Here is an 18,758-nt window from a genome sequence, read left to right as displayed (position 1 = left end):
GAGCCAACCTAATTGTGCGTATCTGCTTAATACCCGTCACCATCTTCCTATTATTACCTTGGGGACAAAAATCTCACCTCTTTACCCTAGCATTCAAGATTCTTCATGGTAGGGCCCCTGACTGTCATGTCAGTTTCCCCTGCCATCTCTCCCCCCACCACCCCACCCAATGCACCCTAAGCTGCAGCTATAGCCATCTTTTCAGTTCTTCAAACATCCCTCCAACTTTTGCCTAGAACGCTTCCTGCTTACCTATGCTTCAGGTCCCAGCTTAAGGCTCACCTCCAGAAATACCCCAGACCCCTGCCACCACCTGCCCATCCCCAGATGTCAGATTTGCCCCTCCTGAGCTCTCACAGCTGCCTATACTTCTCACCACTGTTCAGACTGTTTGTTTCCTCCATTTTCCTCACTAGACCTGGAAGACGGGAATTAAAACTTGTTCACTGGTGTGTCAGTGGTGTGCCTAGAAGGCTTCCAAATATTTCTGAAAATAAGGAGATACGCTAAATTTAGAAGGAAAATGTCATAATCATTGGACAGGTTTATTGAAGCTGAGAAGTTTTCTCACAATCCAAATGGCTTCTCATACACGATGTGTGACATCTTTCTGACCACAAGGCCCCATCCACCAAACCAGGACAGATCAACACCTGTTTATTATGGAATATAATTCAGCATTAAGCTACTGCCACATGTGGACTCTGCGGCTGGATACAGATCAAGCTCGCTGGAACGTCTGTTTGCACACTTGGCCTTCACAGAACATTTCCTAGGGGCAGGGAGGAAGGGAAGACGAAAGAAGATGAGTTGGCATGTGGTCTATTACTATTAGTCACAACACTTCTGACACCAGGTACGTGGTGTCTTTTCCAATCCCATGTCTCCAACCCTCTGACACCAAACTGGATGGTCAAGAATTTTTCTTTTTTTAAATTTTCACTTTACTTGTATCCTTCTCTCTCTTTAAAAAAAATATTTATTTATTTAGTTGAACCAGGTCTTAGTTTCGGCAGGCAGGCTCCTTAGTTGCAGCATGTGGGCTCCATAGTTGCGACAGGAGGGCTCCTTAGTTGTGGCATGCATGTGGGATCTAGTTCCCTGACCAGGGATCGAACCCAGGCCCACTGCATTGGGAGTGCAGAGTCTTATCCACTGCTGGATGGCCAAGAATTTAATTCAGTTCTGACACTGAGGACCAGAGCTAGTGCAGACCCCACAGGTCAAGGGCTTAGTCTCATGAGATTGCCCTTATTTCAGACATCAATCACAAGTCCCAGGCCACCCATACTTCCGACTGAACAACTGTAAATTGGGGATTCCCACAACCCCCTCCCCTCAGGTTCAATACTTTGCTAGAATGGCTCACAGAAACACTCTTTACTTGTACTTACAGGTTTGTTGTAAAGGATGCAACTCAGGAAGGGCCAAACGGAAGAGATGCATAGGAGAAGGTATCGCCGGGGGTGGGGCATGGGGGAGTTTGGCAGGGCGGGCAGAGCTCCAGGAGGGCTACCCTTCCAGTACTTCTATGTCTTTACCAACCAGGAAGCTCTCTGAACCCCCTTATGTAGGGGTTTTTATGGAGGTTTCATTACACAGGTATGATAGCTTAAATCACTGGCCATTGGTCATTAACTTAATCTCCAGATCCTCTTCCCTCACCCAAGCTCAGGGGCTGTGCTGAGAGTTCCAGCTTTCTAATCCTGCCTTGATCTTTCTTGGGACCAGCCCCCATTCTGAAGCTATCTGGGGTCCCCAGCCACCAGTCAGCTCATTAGCACACAGAAGACACTCTCATAACTCTGAGATTCCAGGGGTTTTAGGAACCAGGTACAAAGACCAAATATGTATGTATGTATGTATGTATGTATGTATACTCTATTTTTTTTGAATTTTTGAATTTTATCTTATTTATTTTTTTATACATCAGGTTCTTATTAGTTATCCATTTTATACATGTTAGTGTATACATGTCAATCCCAATCTCCCAATTCATCATGCCCACCCATGCCACTTTCCCCCTTTGGTGTCCATACATTTGTTCTCTACATATGTGTCTCAATTTCTGCCCTGCAAACCGGTTCATCTGTACCATTTTTCTAGTTTCTACATATATGTGTTAATGTATGATATTTGTTTTTCTCTTTCTGACTTACTTCACTCTGTATGACAGTCTCTAGATCCATCCATGTCTCTACAAATGACCCAATTTTATTCCTTTTTATCGCTGAGTAATAGTCCATTGTATATATGTACCACATCTTCTTTATCCATTCATCTGTCAATGGGCATTTAGGTTGCTTCCATGACCTGGCTATTGTAAATAGTGCTGCAATGAACATTGGGGTGCATGTGCCTTTTTGAATTATAGTTTCTCTGGGTGTATGCCAGTAGTGGGATCGCTGGGTCATATGGTAATTCTGTTTTTAGTTTTTTAACTAAAAATACTCCATGGGCTTCCCTGGTGGCGCAGTGGTTGAGAGCCCGCCTGCCGATGCAGGGGACACGGGTTCGTGCCCCAGTCCGGGAAGATCCCACGTGCCGTGGAGCGGCTGGGCCCGTGAGCCATGGCCGCTGAGCCTGCGTGTCCGGAGGCTGTGCTCCACAACGGGAGAGGCCACAACAGTGAGAGGCCCGTGTACCACAAAAAATAAATAAATTAATTAATAAATTAAATAAATAAAAATACTTCATACTGTTCTCCATAGTGGTTGTATCAATTTACATTCCCACCAACAGTGCAAGAGGGTTCCCTTTTCTCCACACCCTCTCCAGCATTTGTTATTTGTAGATTTTCTGATAATGCCCATTCTAACTGGTGTGAGGTGATACCTCATTGTCGTTTTGATTTGCATTTCTCTAATAATTAGTGATGTTGAGCAGCTTTTCATGTGCTTCTTGGACATCTGTATGTCTTATTTGGAGAAATGTCTATTTAGGTCTTCTGCCCATTTTCTGATTGGGTTGTTTGTTTGTTTAATATTGAGCTGCATGAGCTGTTTATATATTTTGGAGATTAATCCTTTGTCCATTGATTCATTTGCAAATATTTTCTCCCATTCTGAGGGTTGTTTTTTCATCTTGTTTGTAGTTTCCTTTGCTTTGCAAAAGCATTGAAGTTTCGTTAGGTCCCATTTGTTTATTTTTGTTTTTATTTCCATTACTCTAGGAGATAGGTCAAAAAAGATCTTACTGTGATTTATGTCAAAGAGTGTTCTTCCTATATCTTCGACTAAGAGTTTTATAGTGTCTGGTCTTACATTTAGGTCTCTAATCTATTTTGAGTTCATTTTTGTGTATGGTGTTAGGGAGTGTTCTAATTTCATTCTTTTACATGTAGCTGTCCAGTTTTCCCAGCACCACTTATTGAAGAGACTGTCTTTTCTCCATTGTATATCTTTGCCTCCTTTGTCATAGACTAGTTGACCATAGGTGCATGGGTTTATCTCTGGGCTTTCTATCCTGTTCCATATATCTATATTTCTGTTTTTGTGCCAGTATCATATTGTCTTGATTACTGTAGCTTTGTAGTATAGTCTGAAGTCAGGGAGTCTGATTCCTCCAGGTCCGTTTTTTTCCCTCAAGACCACTTTGGCTATTCGGGGTCCTTTGTGTCTCCATACAAATTTTAAGATTTTTTTTGTTCTAGTTCCGTAAAAAATGCCACTGGTAATTTGATAGGGATTGCATTGAATCTGTAGATTGCTTTGGGTAGTATAGTCATTTGCACAATATTGACTCTTCCATTCCAAGAACATGGTATATCTCTCCATCTGTTTGTGTCATCTTTGAGTTCTTTTATCAGTGTCTTATAGTTTTCTGAGTACAGGTCTTTTACCTCCTTACGTAGGTTATTCCTAGATATTTTATTCTTTAGTTGCAGTGGTGAATGGGATTGTTCAAATATTTATTTTTATTGTGTCACAGCTTGTAAGAATCATCCCAAGAGTATCCTTAGAGCAAGGGTCCTTCTATCCTCTGCTTAGGCAGAGTTCTTGGCTATGCCAAAGAAGGATGCATGCAGTTTGAACATTACTTCTTACAGCCAACTAATCTGAATCCTCAAACAAATCTGTGTTTTCTTTGTAGTTTCATGTTACATTTTTGTGAGGGCAAGTTTCTTAACTTTGTTTTTATTGCCAGAAGAGTGTGAGATTTGTCAATCTAAGGATCAAAATATCTTCAATGTCTTTGTAATCAAAGACTCCCCAGACTCTCAAATACCACCCATATCCAACTTTAAGATGAGTGCTCTCATTTTGTTTTCATGGATCTCACCTAGATTTCACATGTACGTTGAGACTTAAAAAAACATAGAGTTGGAAGCACACATTCTTGTCAGACTTAGATTTGAATCTCTACTCTGCAACCTCGGGGAATTTCTAACTCTCCACTTCTTCATTTGTAAATGGAAAAAATAGTGTCCCTTTCACAGGACTGTCGTGAAGACTAAGTGAGAAAATGCACTCAAAGCATTTAGCTAAATAATCACACTCAAAATCATCACTCAGAAAATGTAAGCCAGGGCTTCCCTGATGGTGCAGTGGTTAAGAAACTGCCTGCCGATGCAGGGGACGTGGGTTCAAGCCCTGGTCTGGGAAGATCCCACATGCCGCGGAGCAACTAAGCCCGCGAGCCACAACTACTGAGCCTGCGCTCTAGAGCCCGCGAGCCACAACTGCTGAGCCTACATGCCACAACTACTGAAGCTCGTGCGCGTAGAGACCATGCTCCACAACAAGAAAAGCCACCGCAACGAGAAGCCTGCACACCACAACAAAGAGTAGTTGCTCACCGCAACTAGAGAAAGCCCGTGAGCAGCAACAAAGACCCAATGCAGCCACAATTAATTAATTAATTAATTAATTAATTTAAAAAAATGTAAGCATTGTAACATACCTGTATGGCAGAAAGAAATTCTCATTTTAAAAGCCATAATTAAGCCTTGATGTACAATTTTTATACCCTCTAGATTATATTTAGAAATTATTGATTAGGTTGAGCTATAATGTGTATGGTTTTGAAGTGCTGGTGGCATAAGAAATTGATATACCCTTTTGGAAGCGAGTAAGGCAATAAAGTAGCAGGAGGCAATGATGTCTCTGACAACACTGATCCTCTCTGTGAATTTTTCCCAAGGCAATAAATCCATGCATGCAGAAAAGTCTGTTTATGTGAATTTAAGAAATAGCTGAAAACACCCTGAGATATTCCTGGACATTGAAATTAAGAAAATGTTTTTACTAATATGAGAGTTCATGAACCTGATGGAATATTATGCAGCCAGTTTGCTATGTTATTATGTGTATTTAATTTATACCTGATGAATTCAATAGGGAAATTGTTTAGAAACCTGGAATATGTTTTTCTATTGAATGAAAAGGCAGAATATTCTAACAGACTGGATGGTAAGACACCAAACTGAAAACAGTGAGTTGGGGTGGTAGGATTGCTGGTCATGGTTTCCTGTTCAGCATTTTCTTTAACCATCTCATCAGAAATAAGAACACTCAACAAGAAAATACAAACAACCCAATCAAAATAATGGGCAGAAGACCTAAATGTACATTTCTCCAAAGAAGACATACAAATGGCCAATAGGCACATGAAAACATGCTCAACATCGCTAATTATTAGAGAAACGCAAATCAAAACTACAATGAGGAACCAGCTCACACCAGTCAGAATGACCATCATTAAAAAGTCTAAAAATAACATATGCTGGAGAGGGTGTGGAGAAAAGGGAACCCTCCTACACTGTTGGTGGGAATGTCAATTGGTGCAGTCATTATGGAGAACAGTATGCAAGTTCTTTAAAAAAACTAAAAATAGAATTACCATATGACTCAGCAATCCCACTACTGGGCATATACCCAGAGAAAACCATACTTCAAAAAGACACATGCGGGCCTCCCTGGTGGCGCAAGTGGTTGAGAGTCCGCCTGCCGATGCAGGGGATACGGGTTCGTGCCCCGGTCTGGGAGGATCCCATATGCCGCGGAGCGGCTGGGCCCGTGAGCCATGGCCGCTGAGCCTGCGCGTCCGGAGCCTGCGCGTCCGGAGCCTGTGCTCCGCAACGGGGGAGGCCACAACAGTGAGAGGCCCGCATACCGCAAAAAAAAGAAAAAAAAAGAAAAAAAAAAGACACATGCACCCCAATGTTCACTGCAGCACTGTTTACAATAGCCAGGTCATGGAAGCAACCTAAATGCCCATCGACAGATGAATGGATAAACAAGATGTGGTACATATATATACAATGGAATATTACTCAGCCATGAAAAGGAACGATATTGGGTCATTTGTAGAGACGTGGATGGGCCTAGAGACTGTGAAGCAAGTGAGAAAGAGAAAAACAAATATATATTAATGCATATATGTGGAATCTAGAAAAATGGTACAGTTGAACTGGTTTGCAAGGCAGAAATAGAGACACAGATGTAGAGAACAAACATATGGACACCAAGGGGGGAAGTGGGGGTGGGGGTGGGATGAAATGAATTGGGAGATTGGGATTGACATGTATACACACTAATATGTATAAAATAGATAATAAGAACCTGCTGTATAATAATAATACTAATAAAGTAATAAATACAAAAAAAAATAATTACCATATGATTCAGCAATCCCACTCCTCAGTATATACCCAGACAAAACTATAATTCAAAAAGATACATGCACCCCTATGTTCATAGCAGCATTATTCACAATAGCCAAGACATGGAAACAATCTAAATGTCCATTGACAGATGAATGGATAAAGAAGATACACACACACACACACACAATGGAATACTACTCAGCCATAAAAAGAACAAAATAATGTCATTTTCAGTAACATGGATGCAACTAGAGATTATCATACTATGTGAAGTAAGTCAGACAGAGAAAAACAAATATCATATGATATCACTCATATGTGGAATCTAAAATATGACACAAATGAACCTATTTATGAAGCACAAACAGACTCACAGACATAGAGACCAGACTTGTGGTTGCCAAGGGCGGGGGGAGGGAAGGGATGGACTGGGAGTTTGGGGATAGTAGATGCAAACTATTACATACAGAATGGATGGACCACAGGGTCCTACTGTATAGCACAGGGAACTATACTCAATGTCCTGGGATAAACCATCATAGAAAAGAACATAAAAAAGAATATATATAACTGAGTCACTTTGCTGTACAGCAGAAATTAACACATTGTAAATCAACTATACTTCAATAAAATTTAAAAAAGAACAAAACAGGGCAAGTACCAGGTGGAGTTGGTCCCCTTCAATCCAATGGGTCCAGCCTCTGTTCTTCTTTTCCCCCTTCTGCACACAGGTGAGTCTGTCATTGTCCCAGATGACCAAGCTCTGCATGAGGGATGGGAGAAAATACTGGTTTGCTCTAGCAACATCCTCAGGTATTACTAGGGAGGGTGCCAAGGTAACCTTGCAAAACTAAAAGCCTATGTCATTACTTTAATTTTTACCTTGCATTTTCTGTTATCCAGGCCTTTGTTATCCTCATCAAATTCTTCTCCAACTTTAAATTTCACAAGGTAGTTCCTGAAGCTGCTGTTCGTCTGGATGCTAAAAGAATCCCCATTCTGCTCAATCACTTTCTGTGGTTTCAGCAGCCTCGCTATCTTACGAGTGGCAAAGTCAATACCTTAAAAATAATTTTTTAGAAAGAAAAGAAGACATTTCAACATTTCCTTGAGATGCAAAAGCTAAGAATTTGGCAGCTGTCCTCAAGATCATTGTATTTGATGGCTGGTGTTGCTTTTACAACTTCAGCGTCATTTCCTGACAATATTGGATCTACAGGGTCAGCTATCCTGGCAAATCTCCTTCCAGAGGCTGATTAAAAATCTTGAACAGCTTTCAGGGAAAGTTCATTTGGCTGGCTGTGCGTTAGGTGATGGATTTGAAGCTGGGCATGGCAGAGACAGTTCTGGGAATCCCCTCAGAGGTTGACAAGAGGATGAGGAAGCCAAGGGGACTGGGCTCAGGCCCCAATCCAGCCTCAGTCACAGCTGCCTTTTTCTGCTTTATACATTTACACTTCCAATTAAGACAGCATTTGAACAGTTTCTGAACACTGGGAAAACAAAACAAAACAAAACAAATCACTCTAACAAAAAAGAAAAACAAACAGGGAATTCCCTGGCAGTCCAGTGGTTAGGACTCGGCGCTTTTACTGCCAAGAGCCTGGGTTCGATCCCTGGTCGGGGAACTAAGATCCCGCAAGCTGTGTGGTGCAGCCAAACAAAAACTTAATAATTAAAAAATTTTTTTTAATTTTAAAAATTAAAACAAGAAAAAAATTAAAATGAAAAAAGAGGAAAAAAAGCACCTCAAAAAACATTGTAATCATGCAAATACTACTATACATTGAGAAACCTTTAATAAGCTTTAAAAAAGAGTCACACACCAAAACATGGAACACTGAGACGATCAGCATTTTGGTATAGACAGCTCCCATTAAGTGGCTATCAACCCATTATGTACTAGAGGTAAGGGTTGCTATTTTATTTTATTTTATTTATTTATTTATTTGTAACATCTTTATTGGAGTATAATTGTTTTACAATGGTGCGTTAGTTTCTGCTTTATAACAAAGTGAATCAGCTATACATATACATATACGTATATCACCATATCTCCTCCCTCCTGTGTCTCCCTCTCACCCTCCCTATCCCACCCCCCTAGGTGGTCACAAAGCACCGAGCTGCTCTCCCTGTGCTATGCGGCTGCTTCCCACTAGTTATCTATTTTACATTTGGTAGTGTATATATGTCCATGCCACTCTCTCACTTCGTCCCAGCTAGGGGCAGGACAGGAATAAAGACGCAGATGTAGAGAATGGACTTGAGGACGCAGGGTTGCTATTTTAAATAGGGAAGCCAAGTGCCATTTCAGCCAGAGCTGAGGGAAATGACGAAGTGAGCTGTAAACTGTGCAGATTTGGGGGGAAAGAAGTGTAAGACAGAGGTCACAAGGATCCCAGGAAGGGCGTGCCAGATGGTCTCAGGAACACCCAGGAGCCTGGGGTGGCTGGAGCAGAATGAGGGAGATTGAGGAGGAGGAGGAGACCTAGAGATGAGATGTGAGGGGACAAGGACCATCGGACTTTAACCCAGAGCAAGATGGAGTCAGACGGGAGCCACTGGAATGTTTAGAGCAGGTGACACGATCTGACATGATCAGGCAGCCACAGCTATATGCTGGCTCGTCACCCTGGACAATTCTATGAGTCACAGGGCATGGTTCTCCTATTTAGGGATTGTCCTATTACATAGAATAAAGTTTTAGGAATCTTCATTGCAGAGACTTACGTACCTCATTGCAGGTAGCTTGGTCCCAGAGTTGACCCCTGTTTTAATTTGTTTGCCTAACAGATTCGGTTTTTCCTGACACGACTGCCACTTGGGGTTAGCTGTGCTTCTCAGGGCTGGGCGCCTCATACTTCCATTTCCAGCCTAGAAAACGTGGCCAAGCCCTGCGTAGGGGTCCTTCAGCATCTCGTTAGCCCCCACCCATTTCTTTTGTCTTCTTAAAAAATTTTTCTCTTTTTCTGGCCTCGCCACGTGGCTTGCGGGATCCTGGTTCCGTGAACAGGGATTGAACCTGGGCAGTGACAGCACGGAGTCCTAACCACTGGACTGCCAAGGAATTCCCAGTCTCACCCATTTCTCAGCTCAATGATAGTGTAAATGTTTTAGAACGAAATAATGCCGTTTACAGCAACATGGATGGACCTAGAGATTATCATACTAAGTGAAGCAAGTCAGAAAGAGAAAGACAAATACCATAGGATATCACTTATATGTGGAATCTAAAATATAAATATCTACGAAACAGAAACAGACTCACGGACATAGACTCACACCCCTCTTGTGGCTGGCAAGAAGGGTGGAGTTGGGGAGGGAAGGATTGGGAGTTCGGGATTAGCAGATACAAACTATTATATATAGGATGGGTCACCAACAAGGTCCTACTGTATAGCACAGGGGACTATATTCAATAACCTGTGATAAACCATAATGGAAAAGAATATGAAAAAGAATACATACGTATAACTCAATCACTGTTTTACAGCAGAAATCAACACAACATTGTAAATCAACTATATTTCAATAAAAACATTTTTTAAGTGTTTTTAACCTAGAACCCAAGTTTTTAGCATGAAATGCAAATGATCCAGTCTTTACTTGTTTTCAGCAATGTTTAAACATTGAGGCTAAACCCTTAAAATATTTATCTGATTATTAAAATGACCAATCCAAATTTAAAATAAGTATCACTGACTTTCCTTAAACCCTATTCTGTATGTGGAACAAAAACAAACAAGAGGGCTTCCCTGGTGGCACAGTGATTAGGAATCCTCCTGCCAATGCAGGGGACATGGATTCGAGCCCTGGTCCGGGAAGATCCCACATGCCGCAGAGCAACTAAGCCCGTGCGCCACAACTACTGAGCCTGCGCTCTAGAGTCCATGCTCCACAACAAGAGAAGCCACTGCAATGGCCCATGCACCTCAACGAAGAGTAGCCCCCGCTCACCACAACTAGAGAAAGCCTGCGCGCAGCAACGAAGATCCAACACAGCCAAAAATAAATAAATTGATTAATTAAATAATTAATTAATTAATTTTTAAAAACGGTGGACAGGGACTTCCCTGGTGGTCTAGTGGTTAAGAACCTGCCTTCCAATGCAGGGTACTCGGGTTTGATTCCTGGTTGGGGAAATAAGATCCCACATGCTGTGGGGCATCTAAGCCCCCCGCACCACAACCAGAGAGGAGCCAGCATGCCGCCACTAGAGAAGCCTGTGCCGCAACAAAAGATCCTGCATGCCAAAACTAAGACCCGACACAGCCAAATAAATAAATAAATAAATTTTTAAAAAGAAGAAGAAATGGTGGACAAAAGAAGGCCTCCGCGCACAGGCCCCACTCGGTTTCACTACCACATTATAAGATTGTCACTTAACAGATATGCAGTTGCAAGGCTGGCCTTTTTAAAGATCAAAATTTAAATTAGCTTAAGTTCTGGTTATTTTCTGCCAGGTCTACACTTACCATGACCTCAGTGACCAAACGGCTTTAGTGCTCATAAGGCTTTTGTCTAGGTCAAACCATGCTTTCCCACACTATTAGATTTTTAAGGAGTAAATAAGACACTCCAGCAGGAGGAAGAAACAATCTAAACGATGCACATCCTATTACAAGGATGTGTGTGAGCATACACATTTTAGGGCAGGATCTCAAAGAGGCCAACACAAACATATACTTTTCTAAACCTCATCTATTCACATTAACCCTTCATCCCAAAGCCACTTCTAATCTTGAGGCAATGTGGGTCTTGGAGCCAAAAGATACTGGCTTTAAATCCAGTTTATGTGGTGACCTTGGACAAGCTGGTAACATCCCTGCCTTCTCATGTTCATGGGATTAAAGGGGAGTCCACACAAGATGGTCAAGCCCTTGCAGGCATTAGCACAGCATTCTTTCCTGCCTAGAGCTTCACACCTTGGGTCTTCCTTTGCTATTGTGGGGTCCACCAAGAACTCCCAAATCCAGAGCTAGCTCCTCCAGTCTTTAGAACCCAAACAAACTTTCTTCAATGTCCAAAGGACAAATTGCCTTTCTTCTCCCTGCAATTAGGCAGAAGCTAGGAAAGAGCAGTATCAGAGCCATGTTGGGGAGTTGCAGGATCTGCCCTAGTCAGAAAGGAGTAATTTTCCCCCTCAAAAGAGATGCTGGGGGACTTCCCTGGTGGCGCAGTGGTTAAGAATCTGCCTGCCAATGCAGGGAACACGGGTTTGAGCCCTGGTCCGGGAAGATCCCACATGCCGCAGAGCAACTAAGCTCGTGTGCACCACAACTATTCATATCTAGAGTGAGCCTGCACTCTAGAGCCCGCGAGCCACAGCTACTGAGCCCCCATGCCACAACCACTGAAGCCCGCGTGCCTAGAGCCCATGCTCCGCAACAAGAGAAGCCACTGCAATGAGAAGACTGCACACCACAACGAAGAGTAGCCCCTGCTCGCAGCAACTAGAGAAAGCCTGTGGGCAGCAACGAAGACCAAGTGCAGCCAAAAATAAATAAATAAATACATTTATAAAAGAAAAAAACATAAACATCTTTAAAGGGAGAATCATTTGGGGAGGGGGGTCAGAGTCTTTGCTATCTTCCACTGTGTGCAGACTTTCAGGGTGGTGTTCTAGGAATCTTGTGCTCAGTCTGAAGTTACCATCCTCCACCTGGGTGGAGACCTTAGTTCCTTCATAAGAACTCAAAGGTATTGTTATGTATATTCCTTGAGGAGGAACAAGGACCCTGCCCCAAGGCTGCATTATTGTTTCTTGACTGCTCTTCCTTTGTTTCTGCATTCCCTACTTTCCCTGATAAGCAACTTGAATCTGATCTTTGGAACTCAGGGAAGGTCAAGGAAACTGAATGACTACTTCCTACAAATAAGAAAGGAGGGACACAGAAAGGATTTGTACCCATGAGGGCCCCACAGGATTCTACTCAGTTTCAGAATCACCTAAGAATCTGGTTGAATGCAGATTCTGATTCCATAGATCCAGGATCTGGGATGAGGCACAAGTGTCTGCATTCTAAGGAGTTCTGCTGTTCCTTGAGTAACAAGACCCTACAATCATCTGGATCTGAGCCCCTATTTTGCCCAGGAAAAATGCATTGGCCCTGGAGTCTATGTTTTTACACGTGGAAGGAAGAAGAGAGTGTTTGCCACACAAATAGCCATGTGTGCCAAATCATTTTCTTCCCAGGTTTTTGGCAACTGGCAATAGGTTTTAGGCTGATTTCAGCTACTGTATAAAATGCTAATGTAAGCAGATAGGTTAGGGGGTCCCCCAGAGAAAGAGAACCAGGCATGGCTTTCTCGACATAAGAGAAACCATTTTTGGCCTTGCCATTTTTATTTTTTTGGTGTTGCCTTTTATTTTTATTTTAGTTTAGTTTAGTTTAGTTTTTGGCCATGCTGTGTGGTATGTGGGGTCTTAGTTCCCCAGGGATTGAACCCACGCCCCCTGCATTGGAAGCACAGAGTCTTAATCACTGGACTGCCAGGGAAGTCCCATGGCCTAGCCATTCTGTGATCTAAGCCTGGCCATAATGAGTGCCCTCGAGCAGGTCTCAGTGATGCAGGAACAAAGGAAAAGTAGTCAAGAAAAAATACTTCAGCAATAAAACAGAGCCCTACTTCTGTAAGCAGCTTTTTTGCCCCTTTCCTGCTTGCCTATTTCTGTTCCCCTTAAACCTTAATTATGACAATGAGATCACTAGGTAACATTTAACCTAACTCCTGACTTATGTTCTACTAAATGTCCACAATGCCTTGCCTAACCTGTTGATTCTTTCCGTAGATTAAAAGAAGTAGGAATGAAGAATTAAGTAAAGAATGACTAGTTTTCTACCCCCAGCAACTCCCTGAGGAAATTTACAGGCAGACCACACAGGCAAAATAGCATCCAAAGGAAGATCAGGAGAAGTCAGCAGGTTTTCAAGCAATGGAAAAATGATGAAGAATTTGACCTCCTACCTTAATAATTAACCGAGATTCCCCCCCGCCCTTTTCCCTTTAAAAACTTTCATGGCTGAGCATAATCTTTGGAGTTGGTTTTGGGACATGAGTCCACCTTCTCCCCAGATTGCCAGCTTTTCTGATTAAAGCAACTTCCCTTTCTACCAGCACTTGCCTCTTTAGTATTGGCTTTTGAGCAGTAGAAGCTGAACCTGAGTTTGGTAACAATTCCTCCTCAAGGAATATACAGAACAATCTGATACAGTCTTAGTTCCACAGGAACTAAGGCCCCCACCCAGGTGGAGGATATAATGATGGTGTTGACCCTCCTGAGTTGAATCAACTAAATCTTGGACTCTGCCCAATTCTATGCTGAATTCTCCTCTGCTCAAACCCCTTCATGAATATGCATATACCCTTGCTTAAAACTTCACCAATTTTGCTATTCAGGGAGACACTGCTTTGGGAAAGATCCACAGTGTTGTCCTTACTTGCTGCAAGAAATAATAAATCCTTTCTTCTCCTGATCTTTGGCTTGGCTGTGTCTTTTGGCTGGACACCCACCAAGAGGCGAACCCAGATTTCAGGTAACACTAAGAGATCCCTTGGTTTGTATTTTAGACACTCTTTAGAATATCAAATCTGATCCAACCACCTCTAACAGATGGGGAATCTAAATGAACTCAGAGGTTATATGACTTTGATTCTATTACCAACAATCAACGGCTAGTTATCTGGGTTTCCAGCTTGGTGGTCTGTTATACTAACTAGCCTCTACTCCAGTATCCTTAGCACACTTATATTTCTTTTGGGAAACAGACAGCAAATAACAGTTCATGTGTTGTCTGGATCTAGTATCTTTCTAGAACCTGAACCAAATGTAAAAAAAGGAGTAGTGAGGCAGGATATTGACTCAATACTCTATGGCTTAATCCTTTGTGAAATGGGTTGGATGATAAATGAATATAGCTAATGTAAATAAATAGCCTCTGTTGGCCTCTAGGATCTAATATAGTGCCAGATAATTGATAAGCTTCTACTGAAATCACGAAAAAGAAAGTATCAAACAAGGGGTTATAGCAGAGTGTAAAGAAAAGCAAGACAGTATTGGGGACAGGTGAAGGATTCCATGAATACGCATTTGAAAAACACTAAATACAACACTCAGAAGGCTGCTCTGCGATACGTGACAGGCTTAACAACAGATGTCTTCGCACACTTGAAATGTTGACCCTGACTCCATTCCCTGTTTTCTTCTCTAAGAAATTTGCTCTAAAAGCCATGGAGGGCCTCCCCTGGTGGTCCAGGGGTAAAGAATCCACCTTCCAATGCTGGGGACATGGGTCATCCCTGGTCAGTGAACTAAGATCCCACATGCCACAGGGCAACTAAGCCCACACGCCGCAACTACTGAGTTCGCGCACCTCAGCGAGAGAGCCCCCCTGCTGCAAACTACAAAGCCCAGGCCCTCTGGAGCCTGTGCGCCACAACTAGAGAGAGAAAACCTGCAAGCCACAACTAGAGAGAAGCCTGTGTGCTGCAACGAAGAGCCCGCACCACAACGAAAGGTCCCGCATGCCGCAACTGACCCAACACAGCCAAATAAATAAATAAATAAATGCCAGCCATGGAAATGGTTAAAGAGAAAGAGCATAGCAAGGCAAAATTCAAAGCCATCCCCTGATCTTTAGCACTTTATCCTCCATAAAAAAGCCAGATACTAGCCAGGAAAACCAGGGAAGAAAGCACTTATGGTCACATGTCACCACTAATTTGGGGGTGAGGAGATAAGTACATTATCAGGATTTACTGCCTTTGGGAAAAGTCATCATTTATTCCTTCTTATGAATGGGAAAGAGAGGAAATGAGATTCAGGTGAAGGTAGAATATGCCACCCTCAAATGTGCCCCTTTGTCATACTGACTATTTTGAAATGAGGATGATTGGGAAGCAGATAGAAGAAACGCTCTCTGCCCTTCCCCCAGAAGCAGGACATAATTGTGTACATGTGTCTCCCCTCTCTCTGTACCAGGTCGGACAGAAGTTAGGGAGACAACATTAGATTCCTATCAGCCTAGAGATGGCATCAGAATTTACATAATAAACTTTACTAACTAGCTCTCATTTTCCATTAGTTCCTCCATGTACTTATCTTCCCACAATTTGCCATCCCTAGAAAGTCAAAGCCCTTTTCTTTGTCTTGTCACTTCTCTACGAAATTATTACTCTTTACTAAGATGCCACATAACCAAGTTCTAACCACTCTGAGATGCTCATCACTGAATGTTCCTGTGTGTATTCACCATGCATGTGCTAACAAACTTCTCTTTGTTCGTGTCTTGTTACTCTTTTTTTAAAAAATTAATTAATTTTTGGCTGCATTGGGTCTTCGTTGCAGTGCTCGTGCTTCTCATTGTGGTGGTTTCTCTTGTCGCAGAGCACGGGCTCTAGGCATTTGGGCTTCAGTAGTTGTGGCATGCGGGCTCTAGAGCGCAGGCTCAGTAGTTGTGGTGCACGGGGCTTAGCTGCTTCGCGGCTTGTGGGATCTTCCTGGACTAGGGCTCGCACCCATCTCCCCTGCAATGGCAGGCGGATTCTTAACCACTGGGCCACCAGGGAAGTCCCTACTCTGTCTTTTTTGGTCTAATTTACAGGGCTCCAGCCAATGAACCTAAGATGGGTAGAGAAAAAATACTTTTTCCTTGCCTATGAGGTTTTGTGTCAGTATGAATCAGATCTAGCTTGAGAAGTTCCAGACTTCCCTACTTAGTGTGAGAAAGGGAGGGGAGAATCTTACCACAGGCTGGGAGATCTTAAAAACACACGGGAGGGGGCCTCCCTGGTGGCGCAAGTGGTTGAGAGTCCGCCTGCCGATGCAGGGGATACGGGTTCGTGCCCCGGTCTGGGAGGATCCCACATGCCGCGGAGCGGCTGGGCCCGTGAGCCATGGCCGCTGAGCTTGCGCGTCCGGAGCCTGTGCTCCGCAATGGGGGAGGCCACGACAGTGAGAGGCCCGCGTACAGCAAAAAAAAAAAAAAAAAAAAAAACACACGGGAGGAGCTTCCCTGGTGGCGCAGTTGTTGAGAGTCCGCCTGCCGATGCCGGGGACACGGGTTTGTGCCCCGGTCCGGGAAGATCCCACATGCCGCGGAGCGGCTGGGCCCGTGAGCCATGGCCACTGAGCCTGCGCATCCAGAGCCTGTGCTCCGCAACGGGAGAGGCTACAACAGCGAGAGGCCCGCGTACCGCAAAAAACCCCCCAAAAAACACAAGGGAGCCTCAGAACCGTACATTTCAAAGTGGTTAAAATGGCCGATTTTATGTTATATTTATTTTAGCACAATTAAAAAAAAATGGACCCCGCTGCTCTCAGTTTACAGATGGAGAAACTGAGGCCCAGGTCAGATAATGAAGAGGCGGAGCCAGAGCAGCCCCCAGCCCCCTAGACTCCCAGCAACTCTGGCCCAACTGTCAATAGCGCCACTGATGGGTGTCATTTAGGTGAAAGTGCTTGGCACAGAGTAGGTGCTCAGAACCATCAACTCTGAAGAATTAAACTAAGGGCAGGACGAACTAAGAATCGGCACGGAAGGGAGGCGTTCTACAGTCCCGGCAGGAAATAAACTCTTGAGGCCCTCTGGGAAGCAAGGCCATTGGACGGGGCCCCGCCGCCCCCCTACGCACCCTGGAGGTCCCCGCGTTCCCTTCCCTCCGCGCCTAGCGCCGGAGCCCAAGCCGGGCAGGGGGCGGTGGAAGCGACCCCCCCCCCCAGGCGGCCACCCACAGTCCTCCCGGCTGGAATTGGGCCCCGGGGTAGCGGGGGACGGGGTAGTGGCCTCTAAGGGGTCTGGGTTTCTTGACCCTCCTCAAGCCCTCGAGGGAAGGAGAAGCCAGAAAACTGAAGATTTCAAACGTAGCTCCCGAACTCCACCTGGCACCAGAGTCACCTGGGGGCGCGGGCGCGGCCGGAGACCGGCTGGGGAAGGTCCTCTGGGGCCCGAGAATCCACGTCCCGGACCAGCTCCAGGCGATGCTGATGCGGCCGGCCGGGATCTCCCCGGGACGGCCACTGGGCGCGGGGAATCCCAGAGCCGCCGCCCGGAGCCTCGCGTTCAAGCGGCTGCGCAGCGAGGTTCTCCCGGGAGGGGCTTCGGGCCGGGGCGCCCCCTCACCCGGCTGGACCCCCATCGTGTCCCCGAGCCTCCCAGCGAGGTGGGCCCATGCCACCCGCGCCCCCGCCTGCTTGGAAGTCCGCGATAGGACAGGAGCCTCGGCCGCGGGGTAGAGACGCACGGGACACCGGCGGACACACGGAAGGACAGGCAGAGAGACTCGCGGACGGGGGAGAAAGAAGGACGGGGAACGGGTGGGCGGACGGGGGACAGGAGGAAGGACGGGAGGGACCGGGACATGGGCAGACGGGTGGCGGGGGAAGGGGATGGGGGAGACCGAAGGATGGGGGGACAGGCAGACCGACTGGAGGACTGGCAGACGGACGGGGGTGGGAGACCGACGGTCAGAAGGACGGACAGCGAGACGGAGGATAGACGGGGGTGGGGAAGCGGGGGGAACCGGCGGATCCTCAGGCAGACGGGGGGACGGAAGGACGGACGGACGAGGGTGAGGGGAGACAGGGAGACTGACCCACAGGCCAGCCCGGCCGGAGCCCGAGGCCCCCGCACGCCCCCCACGACCCTACCTAGGGCCAGCATGTAGCCCTCAAAGTTGTCGCTGCTGAGCAGGTTCCAGGTGCCGCTGAAGTCGGTGGGCATGGCGGGGCTCGGGGCGGCACTGGCGGTGGGCGGTGGGGACTCGGGAGGTAAATGTGCGGCCGGGGAGGCGGGACCGGGGCGGGACCGCGCTGGGAGGAGCTTTGCGGGGAGCACCGGGCACAGGCCTCCGGGAAGTCCTCCCCACTCGAAGCCTCCTTCGCCACGCGCTCCTGTATTTCTGCTACCGCCCTTTTGGAGGTAGCTCAGTTTTCCTTCGGGCTTCCTCCTCTCTGCTTTAACTCCAAACCGTGATCACAGCCACCCTGTTTTCTCTGCCTACACGTTACTAACCAAGGGATCTCCTTCAAAGGCATGGCATTGATTACTGTGTCAGCTGCAAATAATATGCCAATAAATCCAACTCTAGTGGTCTCAATAAATAGGGGGTTACTTTCCTTACCTGTCAAGCAGTCCTGGGATAAGCAGTT

At 45.3% G+C, this 18,758-nt stretch overlaps 1 protein-coding gene across 1 annotated transcript; it reads right to left on the bottom strand.

Moving 5' to 3' along the window:
• Positions 1–545: 545 nt before the first annotated feature.
• On the bottom strand, positions 546–18,337 carry RBP7 (retinol binding protein 7). The gene is made up of 4 exons (XM_060079686.1): positions 18,258–18,337; positions 7,490–7,668; positions 7,269–7,370; positions 546–772 (listed from the first exon to the last, which is right to left on the bottom strand). The coding sequence occupies exons 1-4, from the start codon at positions 18,328–18,330 to the stop codon at positions 722–724; spliced, it is 405 nt and encodes a 134-aa protein (XP_059935669.1). The 5' UTR covers positions 18,331–18,337; the 3' UTR covers positions 546–721.
• Positions 18,338–18,758: the final 421 nt, after the last annotated feature.

This window comes from Mesoplodon densirostris, chromosome 2, assembly GCF_025265405.1.
Source record: "Mesoplodon densirostris isolate mMesDen1 chromosome 2, mMesDen1 primary haplotype, whole genome shotgun sequence".
Lineage (NCBI taxonomy): Eukaryota > Metazoa > Chordata > Mammalia > Artiodactyla > Ziphiidae > Mesoplodon > Mesoplodon densirostris.
Note: the sequence above shows the minus strand (reverse complement) of the source record. Positions and strands in the feature narration are given on the sequence as shown.